The following is a 26,453-nucleotide window of genomic DNA, read 5'->3' on the forward strand; positions in this document are numbered from 1 at the left end:
TATTCGTTGGTAAAAGAGTAGCCCAAAAGTTGGCGGTGGGTGGTGATGACTAGCTGCCTTCCCTCTAGTCTTACACTACTAAATTAGGGACGGCTAGCACAGATAGCCCTCGAATAGCTTTGTGCGAAATTCCAAAACAAACAAACAATTCTTCACATCGGCCTATCTGCTGAGCCCACGGAGGAGAATCGAACCCCTGATTTTAACGCTGTAAATCCGGAGACATACCGCTGTGCTAGTGGGGACCTTTTATTGTGGTAGTCGTCTGCTATTTTTGTTTTCTTTCGAAAGGACTAACATGTCTTACTCTGAAAGACAAACGTTTAAAATGAAAAATATTATATCGTTTCGGTTGTTCTCAAAACACGTCCCAATGTTCAAGTTTGGGGAAAACGTGTATTTCTTGTTTCTTCTGTTGAAATTAATATGATTTCGTAAATATTAGTTGAGGTTTGGCATGACATGATTCTTCGGCAATCTGTAGGTTGCAGGCTCAGGACCCTTAACCAAATTCGTTTGTACGTTTAGATGTAGAGGAGGTTATAACGTGAAGCTCAATCCCACTTATTGTTAGTGAAGAGTAGACTAAGTGTTTGGAAGTGGGTAGTGATGACTATCTGCATTGTTTCTCGTCAAGTTAAGAACAGCTAGCGCTATCTAGTGTTGATTTGCACAAAATTTAATTAAAAAATTTAAAAGTATCTTCTGAAATTCAAAATATGCGATTTAAGATAATAACACATTTTTATAACATAAACGTTTTTCTTTGTCTTGTAGACTCCCCCAAATGGCACAGCAGTATGTCTACAGATTCATACCGCTAGAAACCGGGTTTCGATACCCGTAGTGGGCAGAGCACAGACAGTCCATTGTGTAGCTTTATGCTTAATTCCAAACGGTCACTCAAACTCACTTTATTTTGTTTAAAAATTACCACAGGTTTCCAAGGGACCTAATTAAATTATGTCATTTACCACAAACCAAAATCAGTTTTTAAGGAACAAACAGCATGTTAGCTACACTAAATCCCAATGTTCTTAAAAGCAACAAAAGTACATCATTGTTGTTTTTCAGTGGATCTTGATGGTTCTACTCAGTGCCTGGCTGGGACTGAAGGTGAGTATTAGTTTTGTAACTTTTTATGGTTATTGTTGTGCTATTTGAAAGTGGAATACAAAATGTGATTAAATAATTACTTGTACAAACAAATATTTGATTTGTTTTCAAATTTGGTAAGTGGTATCTTGTACATGTCTATACGTCAATGTTTGTAGACAAACATTTTTCAGTTTTGATAAAAGTTAACTTTTAGACAAGCACTCGGTAAATCCAGTTTCAGTTAATGATAGATTTTATTCTCAAGTGTACAAAATAAATTTTGATTTCAAACCTAAACCAAAAAAGGTTTAAGTTTGCAAGATAAATGTTTAACATAAGAATAGTAAAGCAGACACAAGAATCTCATTAAAAACTAAATATTAAATAATTACATTAAAGTTATCTTTATTCGATAACTGAGTTTACTTGGTAGTTGTTGACATATATATCTTGTATAACTATCTGAAATCTTATGTAGCTTCCATGTGGCTCAGTATGGCCAGGTGTTTAAGGCACTCGACTCGTAATCCGAGGGTCGCGGGTTCGAATCCCCGTCACACCAAACCCCCACTGCCCTTTCATCCGTGGTGACGTTATAATGTGACGGCCAGTCAGTCCCACTGTTCGTTGGTAAAAATAGTAGCCCAAGAGTTGGCGGTGGGTGGTGATGACTACCTGCCTTCCCTCTAGTCTTACACTGCTAAATTAGGGACGGCTAGCGCAGATAGCCCTTGTGTAGCTTTGTGCAAAATTCAAAACAAAGAAACAAACAAGCTTCCATGTATGACTTGTATAACTATATAGAATCTTTTGCAGTTTTCATACAGAAACAATTTGCTAAATTCTGTTTTGTTCACCTAGATTCGTCCAGAAAGGGAAAGAACACGTGGTCGCTGTTACGGTTGGTAAGTATCTAAGCTGATTATATCTAATCTAATTCCAACAAGTTAAAGTAGATTTATTTAAAATGCTACCTGGAAACAAAATATATTATTTAACAAATCATTTGCTTGCAACGATCGTCTTTTGAATCCAACGTAAATGGGTTAACCAGTTATAGTGTGAATTGTAAAGATATAATCGCAACTGGTCAAATTTTAACTCATTTTTATGACTGTTAAAAAAGTAATGCACTAATAACTATACAATTAACTTTTTTATCTTAAATAATAGTGCAATCTCTTTTTGTGCCTTAATGTTTCTCGAATCTGCTAAACACTTAATACTGCAGCCATAAACCTTTGTTATACAAATGTCTCTCTACTGTTTTAATCTAATGTACTGTTAAATAGGCCCAGCATGGCCAAGCGTGTTAAGGCGTGCGACTCGTAATCTGAGGGTTGCGTGTTCGCATCCCCGTCGCGCCAAACATGCTCGCCCTTTCAGCCGTGGGGGCGTTATAAAATGACGGTCAATCCCACTATTCGTTGGTAAAAGAGTAGCCCAAAAGTTGGCGGTGGGTGGTGATGACTAGCTGCCTTCCCTCTAGTCTTACACTGCTAAATTAGGGACGGCTAGCACAGATAGCCCTCGAGTAACTTTGTGCGAAATTCCAAAACAAACAAACACTGTACTTTGTGACGTATTTTTCGTCGAGCAATGACTATGTGTCTATTTGTCCAGTTTCTGTTTAGTGCCTTCTAAGTATTGTCATTACATATGACGTAATTGTCATTTATTGAAACTTCATTTGAATTATTTTGAATCCATTATTTCCATCCACGTACTTTCTATAAAATACAGCTTGTTCTCAGAAAACTGGGTGAATGCTGTATTTTTCAATGTAGTTAAATCTAGAAAATGTCCGTCAGTTTTAGTTTAAAAAATTCTGCTTTTATCGGAAGATTTGTTTTGGATATTTTGCTATAAAAAGAAAAGAAATAAGGAGAAAACACCCGTAATGTTTATAACTTAACTAAATGAACACCAGGTGGCAAAGTTTTTCAGGAAAAGTATATTCCATTTTCAGTCTAATTAACCAAACTCCTGTTATTTGTTATCGACATTATAATACGCCATTAATTTAACTTCACTATATATTTTAAAATACCAGTTCAATGATTGGATAAATTTATGATTCAATGAGTTGTAGTCGCCGTAATTCTCGAAGTTTCATTCTTAACTTTGAAATATTTACAACATGAAACTTTCAGCTTATAATAAAGTAATTCAGGTTCTACATTAGAGCATGAACCTGCTGTTAGTATGATGAACATATAGTGTTCTGAAAAAGTATTCACCTCTCCATGCAAAACCCCCATATTTTGTTGCCGTAATAATAGAACTTTAGATTTAGAATCTACACAATTTACTCCAAAATGAGAAAACTAAAAACAAGTTGATATTACGTAACTTAGATTTTCAAAGAAAATTAGAATAATCTAAATTGCATAAGGATTCAACCCCTTTGCTACGGTAACTCTAAATCAGTTCAAGTGCAAAATATAAGTTTGGAAAGCAACAAAATTAGTGTCATGGTCTCTGTCTGTGTGAAATCAAAGTGATTTAACTTAACTTCAGAGCAAATGCATCTGGTAAAGCTACAACTACGTTAGTGATGCGACAAACCAATCCAACCAACCAACCATGAAGAACCAAGGAGCTTTTCAAACAAGGCAGGTGCAGAGATCAGGAGAAAACTACCAGAAAATTGAAACTATCTGATTACTCCTATGAGTACAGTGAAGTCAGTCATTAGGAAGTGAAATGTTCTTCATACCACCCAGGCTAGGTTGGCCTTCCAAACTAAGTAGCTGGACGAACATGAAACTGCTAACACTAACTTTGAAAGATTTGTAAAGTTTCTTGTCTGAGATGAGGATCAGTGTTCATACATCGAAAATATCCAAGTCCCTACACTAAGCTGGCATGTATGGGCAAGTGGCAAGAAAGAATCCATTACTGAAAAAGAATCATCTTAAAATTCATATGGAGTTGGCAACAAATCATGTAAATGATACTGCAGACATGTGGCAAAAGATCTTGTGATTAGACGAGACAAAGATTTAATTTTCTGTTCTAAATCCAAAACGTTACGTCTGGTGCAATCCCAACTCAGCACATCACCCACTCAACACAATCCCATCTGTCAAATATGGTGGTGGCAACATCATGTCATGAAAATGCTTCTCATCATTAAGGATTGGAAAACCTATCTGGAATGAGGGTAATATCGATGGTGCAAATTCCAGACGAATCCTGGAGGAAGACCTTCTTGAGTTAGCCAGGAATCTAAAACTGAGTCGAAAATTTACATTTCGGCAAGACACACGAAGATCAAACCACATTGGAGTGATTTCAAAAGAAGAAAGTGAATGTTTTGAAATGGCAAAGACAGAATTCCGACTTGAGTCTAATAGAAAATTTATGGAGAAACTTGAATATTGCAGTCCATCAATGCTTCCTAATGAAACTGTCAGAACTGGAGCAATTTTGTCAGAAAGAATGGGCAAAAACTACACGATCCCATTATGCAAAGCTGGTAGAAACCTATACAAAAAGACTCATGGCTTCCACCAAGTACTGATTTATAAGCTGAGTACTTATACAATTAATATGTTTTCTTTTCTGGTCTTGCTGGCATCCAACCCACTTCACATATAACACTGTTAAGTGCGATCAGTAAAATGCTTGGTAAAAACAAATTAATTTTTTTTACATTATTTGTATTTCATCAAAGCGTGACATTAATGGTAGGAAGATGAATACATTTGCAGGGTACTGTATTGTGCATATGCACGTATTATATGTATCTACCATGTGCAAATGTGAAGCTATTTCTGTGTGATTACCTGGAATAATTTCTTTTGCTCTTTGTCGTTAACTGTTTTGCATCTTATGTGATTTCGTTTTAAAGCTGTGTTTTAATTGCCTATACGGTACAACCCTTTGACCTTTGACCATCATTTTAGCTGCGTTGATATTTTAAACAAGTAGAAATGGATTTATTTGTAAATTAAAAACAGATCGTTTAGTGTTCCATGTTTGTTTTTTCTCTGTCGTTCGCTCCACATTAAAGTCCAAGTTGTATTCATAAAACTCGTTCTTTTTTCAAGTCTATTTTCATTGGTTTTTGTAATTTTTTTCTATCAGAGAAATTCTGTTCTGTCTATCGAGAATAAGTTATTAATATAGCGTTTAATTAGTGCAATAAACTATATCAAAACAAAAATGAGTAATAACAAAGAAACGTTTAACAAACGTGCCATGGTATCACTGATTATTTTGTAACTGGAACTGGTGTCACTGATTATTTTGTAACTGGAACTGGTATCACTGATTATTTTGTCGATGATACAGGAAAAAACAGGAAATAGTTACATAATTGTAGAACTATAGATACGACAACAACAGATTATCATTGGAAGAGATATCAAACACGGTAATATCTGTTCCTTCTTAGCAAGATACAGAGTATATAACCCACCTATGTTACTTCTTAGTAAGCCAACATAGCAAGATACAGAGTATATATGTTCCTTCTTACCAACATAGCAAGATACACCTATGTTCCTTATATAACTATGTTCCTTCTTAGTAAGCCAACATAGCAAGATACAGAGTATATAACCCACCTATGTTCCTTCTTAGTAAGCCAACATAGCAAAATACAGAGTATATAACCCACCTACTTACCTTCACCGTTTTAACAACTGCTAGATATCACTCTGAACTATTAACAAAATTAAATTTGACAATTACAATTCTCATTTTCAATTAATTCTGTATACTTGTCTTTTTGTACGTTTGATTTTCTATAATCGATGGTTTTGTATGTGCCTTTTTACAGTTTTTCATTGGCTACTGTTGATGGAATCTAAGCCATACCGAAACGTCCATTAAACACTGACACTTTTTACAGCTTGTCTTGGTTACTGTTGATGGAAACTGTGCTATACTGAAACGTCTATTAAATATGTTTCGATTTTTACTAATATCGTGTTCAGTTGATATAACTGAAAGAAAAAAAAATTAACCGTTAAGTCAGCAAATGAATATGATATTACACTGAGATAATATAAAGTTTGTTCATTAAAGGACTCTTAAATGTTCGAACTAATGAGGCCGACTAATTTAAATAGCGGACGTAATATTGATGGTCCTAAAACTTAGAATTAAAACAACGTACCTAGTTTCTACTATCGGAAATTTATTTACTCTTTAAAATGGTCTAAGGGTTGTACAGTATATGTCATGAACAATGTCTTGTTATTGTTGTGCATGAAGCATGTGCACGTGTTATCTCAAAGACTGCCTTCTGTCCGTCCATATGTGTGTCCAGTTTGATAGGTCAAGCCGAGGAAAATCCGAATCTCTTTGTGGCCTGGAAGAAGTACTGAGCACGCTACCTCCATGCGAATTTGTGGATGAGCAACTAGCGAAATATAAGGTGAGTTTATTTTCAGAAAGAATAATCATTTGAACGACCTTTGACATTTGACTTTTCTAATATAAACATCAGTGGTGTTCCTCAGAAAACCGTTTACAAAAATGAAATGATATATTCGTTTTCTTAAGCAAAGCAAAATGTTATTATTCTATTAGTTTTATCATGATATGTATGTATTCTATAAGATACAGATTTAATAAGAGAATTATCCTATACCTGTTTCAATATTTAATCTGTTGAGTGCCGTAGACGAGATAACTCGTCCAAGCCGATTGGTAACACAGTGCCACGGACGAGTTAATTTGTTCTAAATAATACCTAACTTCAACGCTAGATATCAGCACCATACATGCATTTGATCTACTTACAAATTTTTTCACTTTCGATCCAAAATGGCGTCACGAAAAAAGTTACAAAATGAAGAAGCATTAGAGTTGTATTGTAGCAGCTGAAATACTTGGCAGTCAACAGGTTAATATCACAAAGTTGGTATCATTAAAACGTGAGCTCAATAAGACAAGAGCTGTGTTATTAAAGAACAGACCATTGCAGAAGCCAAGTTTTTATTCCACTCTGAAACTTGTGTTTCTGGGAACACTGATGCATCAGATCAGTTACGATTAAAATTAGGATGAGAATGAACTACACAAACACTGATTATTTAACAACGTCAGGTCAGAGTTAAGTTAAAGATCAGGTAGTAAACTGTACATAACACTGATTTATTAACTCCTAGGCTTGACACTGTACTTGATGTTGGATCCCCAGATAACATTATTTCACTAACGTAATTCTGGTTTCTGAACGCTGTATAATATTATAGGAATGACTGTGACGATTTTGTGAGGGTTTTCATTATATAATAGAGTTGTTGTTTGTGGTGCAATGAGCTATCTGTGCTGTGCTCACCACGGGTATCGAAGTCAGAATTTTAGCGTTATAAGCCTGTAAACTTTCCCCTTAGCCATAGGATGAAGGAAAGTTCTTAGGTCACTTATGAATCACTAAGAAGCAGAAATACATAACATTGTGTTACAAAAATTGTTCAATATATCTAGTGATATTTTAAACAGAATTTTGTATTATACTTTACTTAACGTGACACCCAGAAATATAAGAGTTGAGCGCTGTTTGAGTAGTTTAGAGGTGAAGTCGGGTATTACCAGTAAATACATGAAGCAGTAACCTGGTTTGTCATTTGAGTCAAATATTACCAGTGAATATATAGACCAGTAGACCTGGTTTGTTATTTGAGTCAAATATTACCGGCAAATACATAAAGCAGTATATCTGGTTTGTTATTTGCACAAACGGCCAAGTTCATAATCCCTCTATTTAGTGCAATGGTTCTTAACCTGGTTTCAATCGAACCCCAGGGGTTCGGCAGAGGTCAAGGCACACACACTGTATGTGTGTCCGTTCCGTTCACCCCACTCGTATGATTCGTGACGTCATGCTTCATTTGACCATCATTGGCTGAGACTGATCACGCCACATCACTTGGCCTTAATATCTGTGCTGCAGGGAACTTCGTGCGCTTAGCAGTCGACTTGTGATTGTAGTAATCGTGCGTCATTTGTGATTTTTTTCTAATCTTTCAATCTCTTCATACTAACTATGTCGAGCAAAAACAGAAAGTGATCGGACGAATACGTACAATATGGATTCACGTGTATAACAGAACATGATGGGAGTCGGCGTCCTCAATGCATGATTTGCAATGCGAAGTTGAGCAATTCTAGTCTAGCACCGGCAAAACTAAGAGAACACTCCTTAGAGCTGCATGGAGATAGGAAATACAAGAACACAACGCTTGCTGAATTCAAGGTAAAGAGAGCCAGGTTCGATGAAAAGGCTACTTTGCCTGTTCTCGGCTTTGTATCCATCAACAAACCGATCCTCACAGCATCGTACAAAGTTGCGTACCTGATCGCAAAGCAGAGCAAACCACACACCATTGGTGAAACACTCGTAAAACCAGCTGCGTTGAAGATGGCGAATATCATGCTGGGAAAGGCTGCTGAAAATAAGTTATCCCAAATTCCTCTTTCAAATGGCACCATCAGCAGCAGAATAGATGACATGAGCGATGACATCTTGGTTCAAGTAGTTGCAGCTCTGATTTCAAACCCATCAAAACTCAGCCTTCAACTCGACGAGACCACCGACGTTTCCAATCTAAGCCAGATTGTTGTATTCGTGCGTTATGTGAAGAACGATGAGATAAAATATTTTTTATTTTGTTGCCTCTTACAACAACAACTAAGGCAGCCGACGTGAATAAACTTGTGGATGACTTCTTCAGAGACAACGATCTTACGTGGGATGTGGTTTCTGCAGTTTGTTCGGACGGAGCTCCAGCCATGCTGGGACGAAACTCTGGTTTTGGTGCACTGGTGAAAGCCGATGTACCACACATCATTGTAACGCACTGTGTTCTGTACAGACATGCGTTGGCAACAAAAACCTTGCCTTCAAAACTAGAAGTATCAAACATTGTAGTAGAATGTGTGAACTTTGAAGACGCTTTAAGGCACTATTTTGCACAAAGAGCTGTGTAATGAAATAGGCTCTGAATTCGAGGTACTTCTGTACCATTCTAACGTTCGGTGGTTATCCTGGGGAGAGGTGCTGAATCGTGTTTTTGTCATGCGCGTGGAATTAGCCATATTTTTGCAATAGCACCAACATTGACATGCAGATTGCTTCGAAAAATCTGAGTTCATTCTCATTTTGGCGAACATGGCCGATATCTTCAATGCTCTCAATCATCTCAATCAACAGATGCAGGGCGGTGGAGTCAACATCATAGAAGCAGAAGAAAACCTGAAGGCTTTTCCAAAAAAAGCTACCGTTATGGATACGACGAACAGAGAATGATAACTTCGCAAACTTTCCTCTGCTGGACGACTGTGTAAGTAAGATCGAAGATGTGTCTGAAATCGGAGACATTTCTGTACCCGGAGAACTGAAGCAAGCAATTGCCATGCACTTAGATGAGCTCGCAAAGTCTCTCGACAGATACTTCCCCACCAGAGAGTCATATCCAGCATGGGTAAGACAGCCGTTCACGTTTAGTGTTGCGACAGCAGATGTCAATGATAAATACCTCGACGAAATCATTGAACTTCAACAGAGCCATATTCAACAGCAACATTTCAGAACAACAACGCTCTCAACGTTTTGATGTCACCAAATCGTAGCGTACCCTCTTATTGCTAAGAAAGCCCTTGAGATACTCATACCGTTTGTTACAACGTATCTTTGCGAGTAATCCTTTACGTGAATGGTAGACATAAAAACGAAGAAAAGGAACAGACTTTGTTGCGAAAATGATATGAGAGTAGCGCTTGCCAAGGTGAAGCCGCGCATTTCTGAACTTGTCTCTGAAAGGCAACAGCAAAAGTCACATTGATTTGTAGTAAATATTCATTGAGTTATGTTTTTGTTTTTGTGTGAAATTCATGTTTTGTTGGTTTTGTTCTCTGAACACAGTGATATTGTGTGCAATTGATGCATGGTTCATTTTGTGCACTAATAAAATATCTACTTACGTTTTGAATTTGAAAAAAATCATATTTTATTTTTCCAATTATAAAGGGTTCAGTGAATGCAAGTACGAAACTTCTGGGGTTCAGTACCTCCAACAAGGTTAAGAACCACTGGTCTGGTTCAGTTCCTCCAACAAGGTTAAAAACCACTGGTTTGGTTCAGTACCTCCAACAAGGTTAAGAACCACTGGTCTGGTACAGTGCCTCCAACAAGGTTAAGAACCACTGGTCTGGTTCAGTACCTCCAACAAGGTTAAGAATCACTGGTTTGGTTCAGTGCCTCCAACAAGGTTAAGAACCACTGGTCTGGTACAGTGCCTCCAACAAGGTTAAGAACCACTGATTTAGTGGCTACACACAACCTGACACGGATTCGAATTTTCAACGAACATCCTCGTTAGAATGTGAAATCAATCCAATTATTCCCTGGTAGAGATGAGCCCAAGAGTTGGTGGTGGGTGGTGTTGAGCTGGTAGAGATGAGCCCAAGAGTTGGTGGTGGGTGGTGTTGAGCTGGTAAAGATGAGCCCAAGAGTTGGTGGTGGGTGGTGTTGAGCTGGTAGAGATGAGCCCAAGAGTTGGTGGTGGGTGGTGTTGAGCTGGTAAAGATGAGCCCAAGAGTTGGTGGTGGGTGGTGTTGAGCTGGTAAAGATGAGCCCAAGAGTTGGTGGTGGGTGGTGTTGATTTCGTGTCTTCACTTTTGTACGTCACTTGAAAACTTGGGACAAGTAAAGGAGATAGACCCAATGTAGCTTTTGGCGAAATTAAATAAAAATAGATATAATGCCTAGCCTTTCATTAGTAAAATAATTTAGTTTTAATTCGAGTCGACTGCTGACTTATTTGGTTGGATTAAGGGCGAAATTGCACAGTTGCGCTATCTGCGCTGGGCTCATGCGGGGATTGAACCTTTAATTTAATACCAAACGCCCTCACGCCTACAGCTAAGCCAAACGTTGCGGAATAAGTCTTGAATTGAAAGTAAATTAACTAACTACGAAAATTAAAATATTCTGATGTAAAGGTGATGAAAAACAGCTTAAACCACTGAGTAATAAATCCATCCAATTATGGGCTTTAAAGTAATATAAATTAATGCATTGAAATAGTAAAAGTTATCAAAATTTCACGCCTTTACAGGTTTGATTGTTTCTTTTACAACTCATGTGTATTTGTTACCAGTGAATGTATCCGGCTTCGTTCCGGTTTGGTTTTGGTTCTGATTTTCGCACAAATTCACTCCAGGGCTGTCTGCGCTAATAGTCCCTAATTTAGCAGTGTAATACTAGAGGGTTTTTTGTTTCTTTTGGAATTTTGCGCAAAGCTACACGAGAGCTATCTGCGCCAGCTGTTTCTAATTTAGCAGTATAAGTAAGACTAGAGCACCCACCACCAACTCTTGGGCTACTCTTTAACCAACGAATAATGGGATTAACCGTCACATTATAACGCACCCACGGCTGAAAGGGCGAGCATGTTTGGTGTGACGGGGATTCGAACCCGCGACCCTCAGCTTAGGAGTCAAGTGCCTTAACGACCTGGTCATGCGGGGCCTCGTTCGGGTCACTAAGTTGATATATATATATAGGAAATTAAGGATTATTTATTATTAATGATGTTTATCATTATAATACTTTATACTTATTACAAATTTCTGTGACATTTTATCAGAATCTATTACGATTTTGGTGCTTCAGGTTAGACAATATTGGTTGCTTCACGAAAGAAAAGACAGACACGCTCTGTAATAATAATATTATCGTGAAAGAAGTGGTTCCTATAATTGTAAATTAAAGATATAAATCACAGACAGAAACATCCGTGCGTGCGCATCATTTTAAGTGGGCAATCTAGCGGAAAACCACGCAGGAAAAAGTGGCTTCTTATATAATAATATATAGTGTATGGAAAAACCATCGCGATTTCGTAGTAATGCGTTACAACAATGCCTTTTACGTCATGTTGCTTAGCAATACAAGTGTAGTCTGACGTTCTTGTTAATAGCCTACGTGGTGGAAATATAAAATAAAGTCTATATAAACCACAAAATGAAAACATATATTTGTTGTTTTCTGAAGCTATAGCAGATACATATACACAGACACGCACATGCGCACACGAACGCACATGCGTATCTGTCTGTCTGTGATTTCTATTTGTAATTTAAGGAACCACTTCTTTTGTGTGTCATTTTTCACAAACTTGCCTCATTAAAAAGATACGCACGCCCATGTGTGCGTGAACGTGTGAGCATAAGATAAGTAATAATACTCATGTGCACACTTTCATGGTTCATTTAATACGTGTGCGAAACTTCGGATTTCCAGGTTCTTTTCTCTTGAAGTTAGGGCGGTCGCACTCAGACAAACGTACCCATAAACACGCCCTTTCATTATTAGAAATGAAATTCTAACTGAAATAAGTCAAGGTATAAACCCCCTCTAACGCTGTTTGGAGTAATAAACACTAGAGTAATTTACTTTAAACTGTAAAATAACAAGCAATGGGAAAGAATATATAGAGAAATGTGTATAATCGAGTTATTCACATTGACTTTTTTGGACAAACTAGTCTGGAGCTCAATTTATGAAACCAGAGTGAAATGGTTTGTTATGAGAACTAAACACCATGCACATATATCATAATTAATGAGTCCATCTGTTTCACAGGGCATGCAGTGGTCAGACTTTGTTTGTCAGTTTGAAGATAAGCAGGCGCAACAGCGCCAAGAACAAAGAGCTAGATCAGTTCCTTCATCCTCAACCACGTGGTCATCGATGTCATCATCAGTTGGAACGCCTCCACCTCTGCAGTCCGATTTACGTCCCAGTTTTGGGGAAGCAGGGAAGCTTTTGAGAGCAAATTCACTGCGGAGTCGCTCCGGTTCCACACATCAACCAAAATACGCCCTGAGCTGTAACCATTCAAATCAGTTCCAGCTGGGCGTCGCAAACAGTATTTCAGAAAACCAGCTGATGAAAACTAGTCCGGAATCGAGTCCATACAGAACATTCCTTGAACACCAACAGTCCAGTGACGTCACAAACAGAAGTCTTACGAAACACGCCCTTAGCTATGATATAACACTCAGTAATGATGGAAGCCAACCATCCCAGAATCTGTCATTTGACGAAGCATCGAGTAACGACACCTGTCGGCCGTTTAATTACGAGGAGCTCCGGGAAATGCAGATTCGTACCAAGGGAGAAATGAGAAGGCGCGAGGCATTATGGGACTTGTTTCAGAGTGAAACCATGTTTTTGTATGCCCATCTGATGGTGCTAAAAAATGTAAGCTTAAAGATGTTCCTCTCGGATAATTTCATGGTGAGAACTGTCAAATGTCAATTTTCGTTTTCTTTAGAAATTGTTATTGGAAGATGATGTCGGTAAACAATATTAAACTAAAGAACTGAGCGCTTAAAACATCAGCCACGTGATATATATACATATATATTTACTGTATTTTACAAAATTATTATTACACTCATGCAGGTTTTTATGGAGCCACTGAAGAAAATACAAGTGGAAGGATTCGCAATGTTTGCCCAACCTGAGGTGTTGTTTGGTAATCTGGATGAGCTCTGTTGTGTGAGTATTCTTCATTTGAAAAATAAATGTTCCGGAAAAAAGTAGTTCTGTGTTTTAATAAAAAGTTAAAAAAAAAAACAAATGTAAAGAGTTGGAAATTGTATTTCACGATAAAATAATAACGTGAAATTGTAATAAACAGCAAATTCAAAACTTTTTATTGGTCTTGTGTGAATATAAAGGAAACTAGAACCAAATATAAGAAAATAAGTCTAGCAGTCAACCAAATTTTTGCCATTGCTGAACAAATATTGGAATTCTGTTTATAGTAAATTTTAGTTAAGCCTCAAATATATAATGTAGATCTAAGCTGGGCTTTAAAATAAGAAAATAATTTAACCTGTTATTGTAGAACTGTATAATATTGAACTATATTACGTGTTAAACAAGGCCCGGCCTGGCCAGGTGGTTAAGGCGCTCGACTCGTAATCCCAGGATCGCGGGTTCGAATCCCCATTACACCAAACATGTTTGACCCTTTCAGCCGTGGGGGCGTTATAATGTAACGGTCAATCCCACTATTCGTTGGTAAAAGAGTAAACCCAACAGTTGGCGGTGGGTGGTGATTACTAGTTCCCTTCCCTCTAGTCTTGCGCTGCTAAATTAGGAACGGCTAGCACAGATAACACTCGTGTAGCTTTGCACGAAATTCCAAACAAGAAACAATAAGTGGCACATTTTTACTTTCGATTTGTTTGTTTGAAGTTAAGCACAAAGTTACATAATGGGATATCTGTGGTCTGCCCACAACGGGTATTGAAACCCGGTTTCTAGCATTGTAAGTTTGCAGACATACCAATGTGTCACTGGAAGGTTTTAACTTCCGTGTTCATGGTATCCAATCATTGTTTTAGGTGACAATTGTCAAACATTATTGAAAAGAGTTGCGAAGCTTTTCTAACTATTCTCCATATTAGAATGTGATGTGTGTGAAACTAATAATCAAATATCTTATATTAATTATTATATTCGTGTTATTTTCAGGTTACCTACGCCTTCTGCAGAGAGTTCATTCATTTAATTCTTCAAAACATGCAAGGCTTAGAAAACGAAACTACAAACGTGCTTGTGAAGCTATTCCAAAAGGTACACTAATGTTTAATGTTTCCTTCTACCCTGTAAGAAACAGGTGGATTCCTATTTTACCCTAGCTGTTGTTTTCTTATTAGACATTTTTTATCAAAATGTTCAGGTACTGTTTTATATTGATGTTACTTAGTAATAACACAGAAGGTATCGCATGATTGGACAAACGTGTACGAGTTCTTTTCTGGTCTGTATAAGTTGTTTTGGACATGTTTTCGTCAAGTACACGTACACACCTGTTGTTGTTTTTTTGTAGAAAGATGTGTTTTTATAAAAAAAAAACATGTAAACGGTTTGTTAAGACAATGTTTCTCTACTCGGTGTAAAGCTATACCTTTTCAAGTACCTGAGGTTATAAAGCTTCAAACTGTTCAACTCTCCATAGAGGGTATGAATCCTGAACAGTATTGTACTCCAAGTGTAATGTATCCAGAATCCAGAAACTTCATTCGAATACAGGAAAAGTTGTTCCAGGAAAGCCTACTAGTAGACGCTGAAGGACTGGTGCTCCAGATGACTGTTTTAATCAGGTTAACAACTCAAGGTCGAAAGATGTCATGCAACACCTTATGACAGGAATATGATGAAGGCATTTATTCCAGGATATCCATATACAGATGTTTCATATAACATACAGTCCTCAGTTTGACACCACTAAGTGTATTTGTATTCCATTTTATTTGTTGCAAAATATACAAAACATTTTGGCCAACAATGAAACAACATTCTCCACAACTCTCTCTTGTTGTATTGTTAATCGCTTATTACTTGTGGGCGTTAACCACATGATAGCACTTTGGCAAACCAACTATATTTTGTTCTGAATTGTGAGCTCAAACGTAAACGTCCCCCGCTAGTACAGCGGTATATCTACGGATTTACAACCCTAAAATTAGGGGTTCGATTCCCCTCGGTGGGCTCAGCAGCTAGCCCGATGTATATAATTTCGCAAACGTAAACTATGTTTCAGTGTTATTGCAATCATCCAGGATTATTAAATTCTTGCGCTTGTTTGTTATATAAGTTTTAAATATGTTCAACATGCAGTAAATTTCTTTATTAGCATTTATTGTGAGTTAGTGTGTTTTCTAAAGTAATGAAACGATAAAATGTGAAGTATCCGATGAAAATTACAACTTCACGTGACGTTTTTTTGTCACGATTCTCAACTAGAATGTAAAAGAGTATGATACAGGAAAAAGGTATGTTAAAAAGTAGTTCGTATCGCTGTAAGTTAGGTGTGCTTGGAACATTAAAACTGTGCAAGAAACTAAATCCGTTGATGGCGCTATTTTTGGCGCATTTTGTGTTATATAAAATTTTGTTTAACCTTTCAGAGCTTCAACATACAAGTTTTTTTCTCAAATTATTATAATGAGTTATATCCATTTTAGTAACTGTATATGCAGACTGTACTACTTTTATTTGAAATATGCGCGCTGTGCTAAGAGGTATTCATAGTTTATATTAATAATGTTTCACGTGTTTCCACTGTTCAGTGTTGTGCACGTTCAATCTGATGACAGAGATTACGCAGGGCAACGATATACATCTTGGATCACATACATTGATAACCTTTCTATTGTACATGGATATTGATTTCCAAGACCCTGTTTACGTGGAACAATAGCAGGAAAGCTTAGTGGAACTGCTATACATATTACATAAAGGGATCTCTTTTAATCTGGTTATTTCGGTCACCTTTCTCATATAAAACAAACATTATATTGAAAGTTTGGCTGGAACTTTGGGAACTATTTTGAACATCAAAATCTTGCTTACGGTCTTATATAGAATGCCATAAAATGTTTTCCAACTTCAGTTGTTTTATGAGTCAGGGTATTCTCTTTCATAGCCTTTGTCTTCACCTTATTTTCTAAACCTATTTTTGAAATAAAATACCTGCTATACCAGTGTTTTCGCTTCCATGAAGGCTAATGAAGGCTCCCTGCTTTTAAATGTTGCATATTTTAGTTTTACACCATTTAACAATCTTGTTATATGAATACTATTTCTTGTAAGTAGCCATGACAGACACACAGAGACCCCTAGTTATAAATCTACCTGATATCATTACACTGGCGGGTCGTTGGGAATTTCGCCATGAACCATATATGTAGGTGGTAAACGTATCGCCACGGTTGGAATCTGCAGTGACACTCTAGTACATTGGACACTCCAGTACATGAACAGCATCTTAATGTCCTTTCTTCACAGAAACGTGAATTTCAGTGAAGAAAAGATGCAAGAGGTCAACTTTATTTAATTACTCTGATGCAGTGGGACTGGGGGTGGTGGAAGGATAGATAAGGCCTTGCATCAGTGGAACTGGGGGTGGAAGGATAGATCAGGCCTTGCATCAGTGGGACTGGGGCGTGGAAGGATAGATCAGGCCTTGCATCAGTGGAACTGGGGGTGGAAGGATAGATCAGGCCTTGCATCAGTGGAACTGGGGGTGGAAGGATAGATCAGGCCTTGCATCAGTGGGACTGGGGGGTGGAAGGATAGATCAGGCCTTGACATCAGGAACGTGAAGTGAATAAACTAACAAACGAATAAATAAACAGTTAATCCGCGAAGTAATAATGGATAATTAACTGTGACAGCATGCGACTTAACATCCATGTTTTAGGTTATTAGCGGTGCATAAAGAGCTGTACATACATACCAAAAACATAACACAACACATTGACACATGCAAGTCGTTTGTAAAACAGATCTTTGTAAGATTGCATGTTCCACATGGTCTCTACTAAAGTCCTTCCCCTGTTTCATGTCATATATGCTTTATTTACAAAGTGCACTGTTCGTAAGTATTAAACAGAAAAGTTACCACTTGTGTAAAATGTTAAAACGTTATAATAATGACACATATCGATATTACGCCCTTGAAAAAAGGGTTAATTTGTTACTCGTCTGTATTTTGTCTTATAGAGCTCCAAGGCTGCAGCACTAAGGCAAGCATACCACAGATACACTCTCAACTATATCAACGCTCTGAATTATTTGGAAACATTGAGGAGACAAGTGGAGTTCAATGAATTTGAAAAAGTAAGCCTGAAGTTGTCTCTTTCAGTTGTGTTTTATCCACTCAAGCAAGATGAGAAGTGTGTGGCAACAAGTTGATAAAATAAATACCAGTGTTTGTGTCCTCGAGTTTAATCAAGTTATCCCGATCGTGAAATTTATTTAAAGTAGTTTAATATCAAACCATAAATATAATACACATACATATATATATATTTAACAAAACATAAAAAAGTTTCAATCCTTTATCATAACTTCACCTGGTGTTAAAAGTATGAATTTCTTAGGTCTCTTGTATATCATAAGGTCATTGTTTTATTCTAATACACTACTATATTAATTAGCATAACAAGTGATAGGAGCTTTACGTCCCCAGCGTGTTTTGTACCAATGAAACACTACTGAGGAAGAGGGATTGATTAGAAACGTTATTGTAATGGAACACCACTGGGGAAGAGAGGGTTAATTAGAAACATGATTGTAATGTTTTTAATTAACCCCTTCTTCTCCAGTAATGTTCCATTACAATCATGTTTCTAATTAACCCTCTCTTCCCCAGTGGTGTTAATTAAAAACATTATTGTAATGGAACACTACTGGGGAAGAGAGGGTTAATTAGAAACATGATTGTAATGGAACATTACTGGGGAAGAAGGGGTTAATTAAAAACATTATTGTAATGGAACACCACTGGGGAAGAAGGGGTTAATTAGAAACATGATTGTAATGGAACATTACTGAGGAAGAAGGGGTTAATTAGAAACATTATTGTAATGGAACACCACTGGGGAAGAGAGGGTTAATTAGAAACATTATTGTAATGGAACACCACTGGGGAAGAGAGGGTTAATTAGAAGCATGATTGTAATGGAACACCACTGGGGAAGAGAGGGTTAATTAGAAACATGATTGTAATGGAACATTACTGGGGAAGAGGGGGTTAATTAAAAACATTATTGTAATGGAACACCACTGGGGAAGAAGGGGTTAATTAGAAACATGATTGTAATGGAACACTACTGGGGAAGAGGAGGTTAATTAGAAACATTATTGTAATGGAACACCACTGGGGAAGAGGGATTGATTAGAAACGTTATTGTAATGGAACATCACTGGGGAAGAGGGATTAATTAGAAACGTTGTGTAATGGAACATCACTGGGGAAGAGGGTTAATTAGAAACATTATTGTAATGGAACACCACTGGGGAAGAGGGGGTTAATTAGAAACATTATTGTAATGGAACACCACTGGGGAAGAAGGGGTTAATTAGAAACATTATTGTAATGGAACACCATCAGGGAAGAGAGGGTTAATTAGAAACATGATTGTAATGGAACACCACTGGAGAAGAGAGGGTTAATTAGAAACATGATTGTAATGGAACATTACTGGGGAAGAGGGGGTTAATTAAAAACATTATTGTAATGGAACACCACTGGGGAAGAAGGGGTTAATTAGAAACATGATTGTAATGGAACATTACTGGGGAAGAAGGGGTTAATTAGAAACATTATTGTAATGGAACACCACTGGGGAAGAGAGGGTTAATTAGAAACATTATTGTAATGGAACACCACTGGGGAAGAAGGGGTTAATTAGAAACATTATTGTAATGGAACACCATCAGGGAAGAGAGGCTTAATTAGAAAAATTATTGTAATGGAACACCACTGGGGAAGAGGGGGTTAATTAGAAACATGATTGTAATGGACCCATTATTTTCTAAGTAGAATACTGGAAGTGTCGTCGGGCTGTTCAAGTTTCTAACTGGTTGAAGCAAAACTATTTATAATGCTTTTAGATATACTTTAAAAATAAAGTGTTTAATTAAATATCCATATCGAATTAGGAAGATTAAAACCTTATACAATCACTAACAGAAGAGATACAAAAATTAAATATACTAACTTTATTATTCATGTAGGAACTGTACAAATATATTCTACTTTAATGAATATTGGATAAACTGTTCCATACCATAACCCCACAGGCTAATAAAGTAATCTAGTTAACCGAACATCAAATCAGTTTTGGGTCCATCTTGTTGGGAAATTCCTTTTGGTGAGTAAATCAATCTAGCAACTAGCAAAATTCATAAAATATTGTCGGTTACTAGATGTTTAATGTGGTTTATTTTTCATGATTTTCTGTTTTAGCGAGCGTTCTTTTTAACAAATTCAGTACTGTTTGTTTTTGAATTTCGCACAAAGCTACACGAGGGCTATCTGCGCTAACCATCCATAATTTAGCAACGTAACACTAAAGGGAAGGCAGCTAGTCACCCACCCCCGCCAACTCTTGGGCTCCTCTTTTACCAATGAAGAGTGGAAGGTAACCTCACATTATAATGCTCCCACGGCTGAAAGGGCGAGCATGTTTGGTGTTACGTGGATTCAAACCCGCGTCTCTCAAATTAAGAGTCGAGAGCTCTAACAACCTGGCCACGCCAGGCCTAACTCAATATGAAAAATTTGAGTTTATATTAGAGACAGGCTGGTTACAGTACATCTCAGTGCGACTAATGGGTAAGAGCTTACACCAGTTCTCTACGTCTTACTATTATGTTACTGTTTCTCATCTATCTAAACATAGGTTACCATGTTTAATATTGGATATATTTCCTCATGCCGTCTCTGTGCATTGTTTGTGTCCACCTGTGGGTCAGCGGTAGGTTTTGGAAGTTATAATCCTAATATCTAGGGTTTGATTACTGGTGGTAAACAAAGTGTGCTGTGGGCAAAGCAAAGATAGCCCATTGTGAAACTTTATATCTATAAAAATCAAACATGGAAGGTGAGTACATTTAGGCAAACCATTTTTGTTGCAGAATGTTCGAGTGAAGCTACACAATGATTATTTGTGCACAGCCATATCTAATTTTGAAATGATCTGTTGGGTGGAAGGAAGTTAATCAACAATACCCACCGCCAACTTTTGGGATACTCCTCTCTGATTTAATATTAGACAGCTACTCTTTTGCATGCTTATATCCTCACAGCGTGGAGCGCGTTTTTCAATCAACGTGATATGAACTCCGAACCTCCAGATTCGCAGTTTGGGCACACTAACGAGTAGGCAACGCCAGATATTTCTATATTTCCGAACGTATTACACACCACTTTACTGTAAGTAGAGACCAAACAACTGCGTTTGAATACTAGGCTTCAACGACGATTTTAAAATGTATTAAAAACCTTCAAACTGGCAAAGTTTCGTGAAAGATCCACATGTTTATAAAATACGAATTACGTTTACCTCTGAAATAAAGACTCGAACAACAAAAAGGGAAGTATTTTGTTAGTAGTATTACACTCTTTTTACTGCGGTTTTTTTGAACAAAAAATAAATGCGTTAACACACGTACTGATAGAGGTTTCAATAAATCAGTGATCTCTAATGACTTTGTACTAGTTCAGAAATATAACGGATATACGTGCGTGTATAGGGGATTAAAGATCACTTATTCACCTTTTTAAATAAAACATATTACTTGTATATAAAAACATCCGCTTCAGCACTTTCACTGGCTGATTTTCAGCCAGTAAAATACATAGAAACTAGATTTTTGTCTGTTTCTAGATGTCGCTGTTGACCTTTGGAAACTTTGGAAGCGATGCATCCATAGGGTATCCACGAAGTCAACTTCTCTAGACTAGACGTCTGTATCCGTTTGCAGAATATGCCCTAAATGTCTGTCATTATAATCAATACTGTATTACAGACGGTCAATCTGGATCAAGTTTCTCATGACTGTCGATGGCAACTTACCATTCTCTGAAGAATATCCGAAGAAATAAGAAAAGCAACGTTACCTTCTTCAGTTTTACAATAGAATACGTTATTGAGACATTCTATGTGTGCAAAATCAATGACATTTTCACACGAGGACTATAAGCGAAAATCTTCCCTTATTTGGAAGAGACAGATTACAGGGAGACGACCAGTCTACACGTTTGGATTAAGCTTGTTATAACGAATTAACCTTTATTCTTATATCGACTTATGATCCCTTGGAAGTAACATAAAACGGATCACGAACCTTTAGCACCGTAATCCTGGACATTAATCACTGAGCTCGCAAAATTAATGGAGATAGGTCCGTTACCACTAGGGAGGGTGAATTGTTGTGAGACATTTGGTACCACAATAAGTACATGGAGGCCCATTACCACTAGGGAAAGTGAATTGTTGTGAGATATTTGGTATCACAATAAGTACATAAAAAGAGAAACAAAGCAGGATTCAACAGTATAAAAACAACTTTTTGTATTTTTTTTTTACATTCAAATCGGAGAAGAACTCCGTTTCTGCAAATTAGTTACACATTTTCTAAACTAGATAGCAGCACCAAAAAGTTGAATGTAGTTTTAATGTTTTGGATTTCGAGCAAAGTTGCACGAGGACTATGGGTGCTAGCTGTTCCTAATTTTGCAGTGTAAGACTACAGGGAAGGCAGCTAGTCATCACCACCCACCGTCAACTCTTCGGCTACTTTTTTACTAACAAATAATGGGATTGACCATAACATATAACGCCCCCCACGGCTGAAAGGGCAAGCATGTTTGGTGCGACGGGGAGTCGAACGGCTTGACCTACTTGGCCATGCCAGGCCGCAGTTTTATGACACCGCCATCTTAGTGTTAGCGTTACTGCTTTATGGTCAACAGTTTTCTCTCCTGAGAAGCTAAAACACATATTTTATAATTTTTTAATCCATCCTTAAACCATCTAAGAAAGTAAAAGAGCGTTAAATCATTCATGCATTAAATATGCTTTGTTTTTAATCGAAAATCAGATATGTACTGACTTTCTGTGTGTGTGTGGGTGTATACGTATTTTGGAAAAAAAAACAAAAATAGGGCAGACAACTGGTAATATTGTATATATATATCACAAATACTTACCAACATATATGTATATAAGTATTGCTGATATAATGGTGCACTAATTAATTTTCATTATTATAGTGGTGCTCTCGTGACCCACGATGTAAGAAGCTACAACTCACCGATCTCTTAGTTTCTCCAGTCCAACATATCATGAGAGTGCCTTTGTTACTGAAAGAGATAGAAATGCGAACTGATGATATCCAGGAAAGAGAAATAATTACCAACATTATTGAGTCAGAAGAAACTTCATTGAGTACGTTTATAATTTAACTTTTCCTTTTGCATCGTTTTATTTTAGAACTTTATTGTGTGAAATATTTTCAGAATTGAAATAAAACAATGCACTTCCAAATAGCTCATACAAATCGGAATGTCCCACAAAGTTAAAAAAAAAAAAAAAAATCTTGCTAGACTGATACAAACTATTCAAGAAATGGTTTTACAAAGTATAACTAGAAATATTTCGATTTATATTAGTTCGACTTGGTGTTGGTGTTAGTTCTTTAATATGACAAAGTTAGTGTAGCTATATATAACATCGAACAACGCTGAGCTAGTGAAAAATATATATGTAAAAACGGCTGATATGGGTTCAGAAAATAAAGAAAGAGGTAACTGACCGAGAACTGACCACATGTTTGAAGGCGGTCGTGTAACTGAATGTAGAGGGCGTGCTTAGATGTTGGATATATTTATTAATATAGGTCCAAAGGTGTTCCTTTGTATTCGTTTATTTTGGGTTTGAGTTGCATAAGTAAGGCTTCTTTGTGAACCTGACGATGACCGAAGAAGGTCGAAACGTTGTTCGCTCCTCTATATAGTGCTTTCTGTACCTATACCAGCCGTTTTCACATATATACTTTTCTCTGCAAGTGGGTTTTCTCGTCATCACGGAAAGCAATGCTAGATTTTGGCCGACAAGTTTTTACAACATTATATTAAGACAGAAACGATTGGCATTCTAAGCTAGAAGGATTTAAAAAATACAGAAAGAGCTACAAATATGACATTAATATCATTACAATTTGGTTTTATGAGTAGTAATAACAACTAAAAAATGTTGACACTTTTCCATGACGAAACTAATGCCAACAATTTTCGTGCACAGGAGAGTTGGACGACAAAATGAAATGGTTAAAAAACTTCGAGAGACTTCTAGAAATCCAGCGGAATATTATCTGGCCTTCTATCACGGAGCTGGACCCAAAGGCATTCATTCCAGAGGTACTTACATTCTTACTAACTTTGAGTTAAACCAAACACTGTTAAAAACATTTAACGAGAGTTAAGGACACAAGGAGGTGGGCCTAAAATTATAAACAAAATATTAATACAACGACAGTATTTCTGATTGTTTTGTTTGAATTTCGCGCAAAGCTACACGAGGGCTATCTGCGCTAGCCATCCCTTATTTAGCAGTATAAGACTAGAGGAAAGGCAGCTAGTCATCGTCAACTCTTGGGCCACTCTTTTACCAACGAATAGTGGGATTGACTGTCACATTATAACGCCCCCCACGGCTGAAATGGCAAGCATGACTGGTTCGACCGGGACTCAAACCCACGACCCTTGGCACACTTGACCATGCCGGGCCTCAGTATTTCTGCAGCTTTATTTAAGGGTTCTTTAGAGCCCTATTATCTTACGTTATATATTACCAAGAAATAGTGCGTGATAAATATTTGCTTGAAATTCTAAATAAATATATATTTTTACATGGTATTAACTTGTAATTAAGTTTAACTGACACATTCTTAAAACAATACATTAAAATTATTCTGTAGTTTATGTGTTAGTTTTTTTGTTGTTGAACTAATTACGAAATGCCCGGTTTTTAGATAAATTAATACAAATGGTAAAAGCTTAGAACTCCTGTTTATATCTGTACGCATGATAAGAAATGTTTTACTTCGTCATACAATAGACATACTTGGTAGTATGCCACAGTACCTATCTCGTGCCTATCAGTTAACTGTAGTATTAATACTCCATGGATGTATTGCATGAATGTTTGTCTACTACTTTATCATGGCTTATCTGATATATTCAACTGGTACTTGCTGATTTTTTTTTTTTTTTTTTGTAGGAGCCAATTGAGACTCGAAAAGTTTTAATATTCTACAATAAATATTATTCAAACTCAAATGTCTCCCGCTGGGACAGCGATAATTCTTCAGATTTACAACGCTAAAATCAGGGGTTCAATTCCCCTCAGTTGACACAGCAGATAGCCCGACGTGGCTTTGCTATAAGAAAAACACACAAACTCAGATGCGAAGGTATCTTTTTTGCTTTAAACCTGAGTCAGCATATCCCAAACAAAATGGTTATTTCAATAGTGCTAGTTATTTACCCTTCATTTAACACGATTATGCAGGGTGAACTTCTTTTCTATCCAAATGTACTTTGAAGCTCTTATAAAAATACGTTTTTTTTTATCCGAATTTATTTACATAACTACAATAGTTCACTGTTGACATTAGGGTTGTTCTGAATTTCACGCAAAGTTACTCGAGGGCTATCTGTGCTAGCCGTCCCTAATTTTGCAGTGTAAGACTAGAGGGAAGGCAGCTAGTCATCACCACCCACCCCCAACTCTTGGGCTATTCTTTTACTAACGAATAGTGGGATTGACGGTCACATTATAACGCCCACACGGCTGAAAGGACGAGCGTGTTTGGTGTGACGGGATTCGAACCCGCGACCCTCGGATTACGAGTCGAGTGCCTTAACCACTTGGCCATGACGGACGATAATTATGGTCTAGATGTTTTGTTTTATTTAAAATAATGAAGTTAATCACAGACAGCACTTTCCTTTTCTGTGGCAAGAACAAAAATGTATTTTTAAATTAAATAACACGATTTAGAAAATACGCATCTTCTAACTCGGACAAAATATCCTTTTATTTTTCTTCTTCAGTTTCTTAAAGCTCCACTATCCAAACAACCATGTGAACGGCTTATTGTAAGTCCTAAGAGACAGATTGTACTCGAAGGACCTCTTCAACTCCTTGGTAAGTGTTGTAATAATAACTACAACATGTTGGATAATATTATTTACACCAAAGTATATGAACACTATATGTTTTTGGTGTTCTTTTAATAGACTACTAAACCCATTTTTATCATTAAATAAAGAATAAATAGTAATTAAATTATAATCTAATGCTTTAATGTAAATGTATATATATTTTATAGAGAAATCACATACAATCAAAGAATAAATGAATTCCAAAACGAGACAGCACCCGCTCCACAAATAATATCAGCACTCATTAAAGGTACACAGATTGAAAACCTCTTGGGTTTTGTAACTTCTCGATTTGTTATTTAATGCAACCTTATATATCATGCAACAAAACTACATTATCGATAACAGTATTAAGCCTACATCAACGTCAAGTGGACTGAAAGTGTGCAGTTTCTCAATAAGCAGACTACAATTTATATTTCAACATTGAGTGAAACTGAGTTAAAAATAATTTTATTTTCAGAGTTGTATGTGATCTAGTTACTGTCAGATAGTGGTGAACCAACAGAGTTGTATGCCATATAGTTACTGAGATAGTGGTGAACCAACAGAGTTGTATGTGATCTAGTTACTGTCAGATAGTGGTGAACCAACAGAGTTGTATGTGATCTAGTTACTGTCAGATAGTGGTGGACCAACAGACTTGTATGTGATCTAGTTACTGTCAGATAGTGGTGAACCAACAGAGTTGTATGTGATCTAGTTACTGTCAGATAGTGGTGAACCAACAGAGTTGTATGTCATATAGTTACTGTCAGATATTTGAGAACCAACAGAGTTGTATGTCAT

At 36.9% G+C, this 26,453-nt stretch overlaps 1 protein-coding gene across 1 annotated transcript in view; it reads left to right on the plus strand.

Moving 5' to 3' along the window:
- Nucleotides 1–26,453, plus strand: part of LOC143251073 (uncharacterized) — a 257,132-nt gene that overhangs the window by 221,958 nt on the left and 8,721 nt on the right. Inside the window, exons 9-16 of the mRNA XM_076502426.1 lie at nucleotides 6,380–6,487; nucleotides 12,707–13,327; nucleotides 13,532–13,627; nucleotides 14,612–14,713; nucleotides 17,648–17,764; nucleotides 22,710–22,884; nucleotides 23,740–23,855; nucleotides 25,554–25,647. Coding sequence (XP_076358541.1) covers nucleotides 6,380–6,487; nucleotides 12,707–13,327; nucleotides 13,532–13,627; nucleotides 14,612–14,713; nucleotides 17,648–17,764; nucleotides 22,710–22,884; nucleotides 23,740–23,855; nucleotides 25,554–25,647 — 1,429 coding nt within the window. The remainder of the gene's footprint in view (nucleotides 1–6,379; nucleotides 6,488–12,706; nucleotides 13,328–13,531; nucleotides 13,628–14,611; nucleotides 14,714–17,647; nucleotides 17,765–22,709; nucleotides 22,885–23,739; nucleotides 23,856–25,553; nucleotides 25,648–26,453) is intronic.

The sequence above is a fragment of the Tachypleus tridentatus genome, chromosome 5, assembly GCF_004210375.1.
Source record: "Tachypleus tridentatus isolate NWPU-2018 chromosome 5, ASM421037v1, whole genome shotgun sequence".
Lineage (NCBI taxonomy): Eukaryota > Metazoa > Arthropoda > Merostomata > Xiphosura > Limulidae > Tachypleus > Tachypleus tridentatus.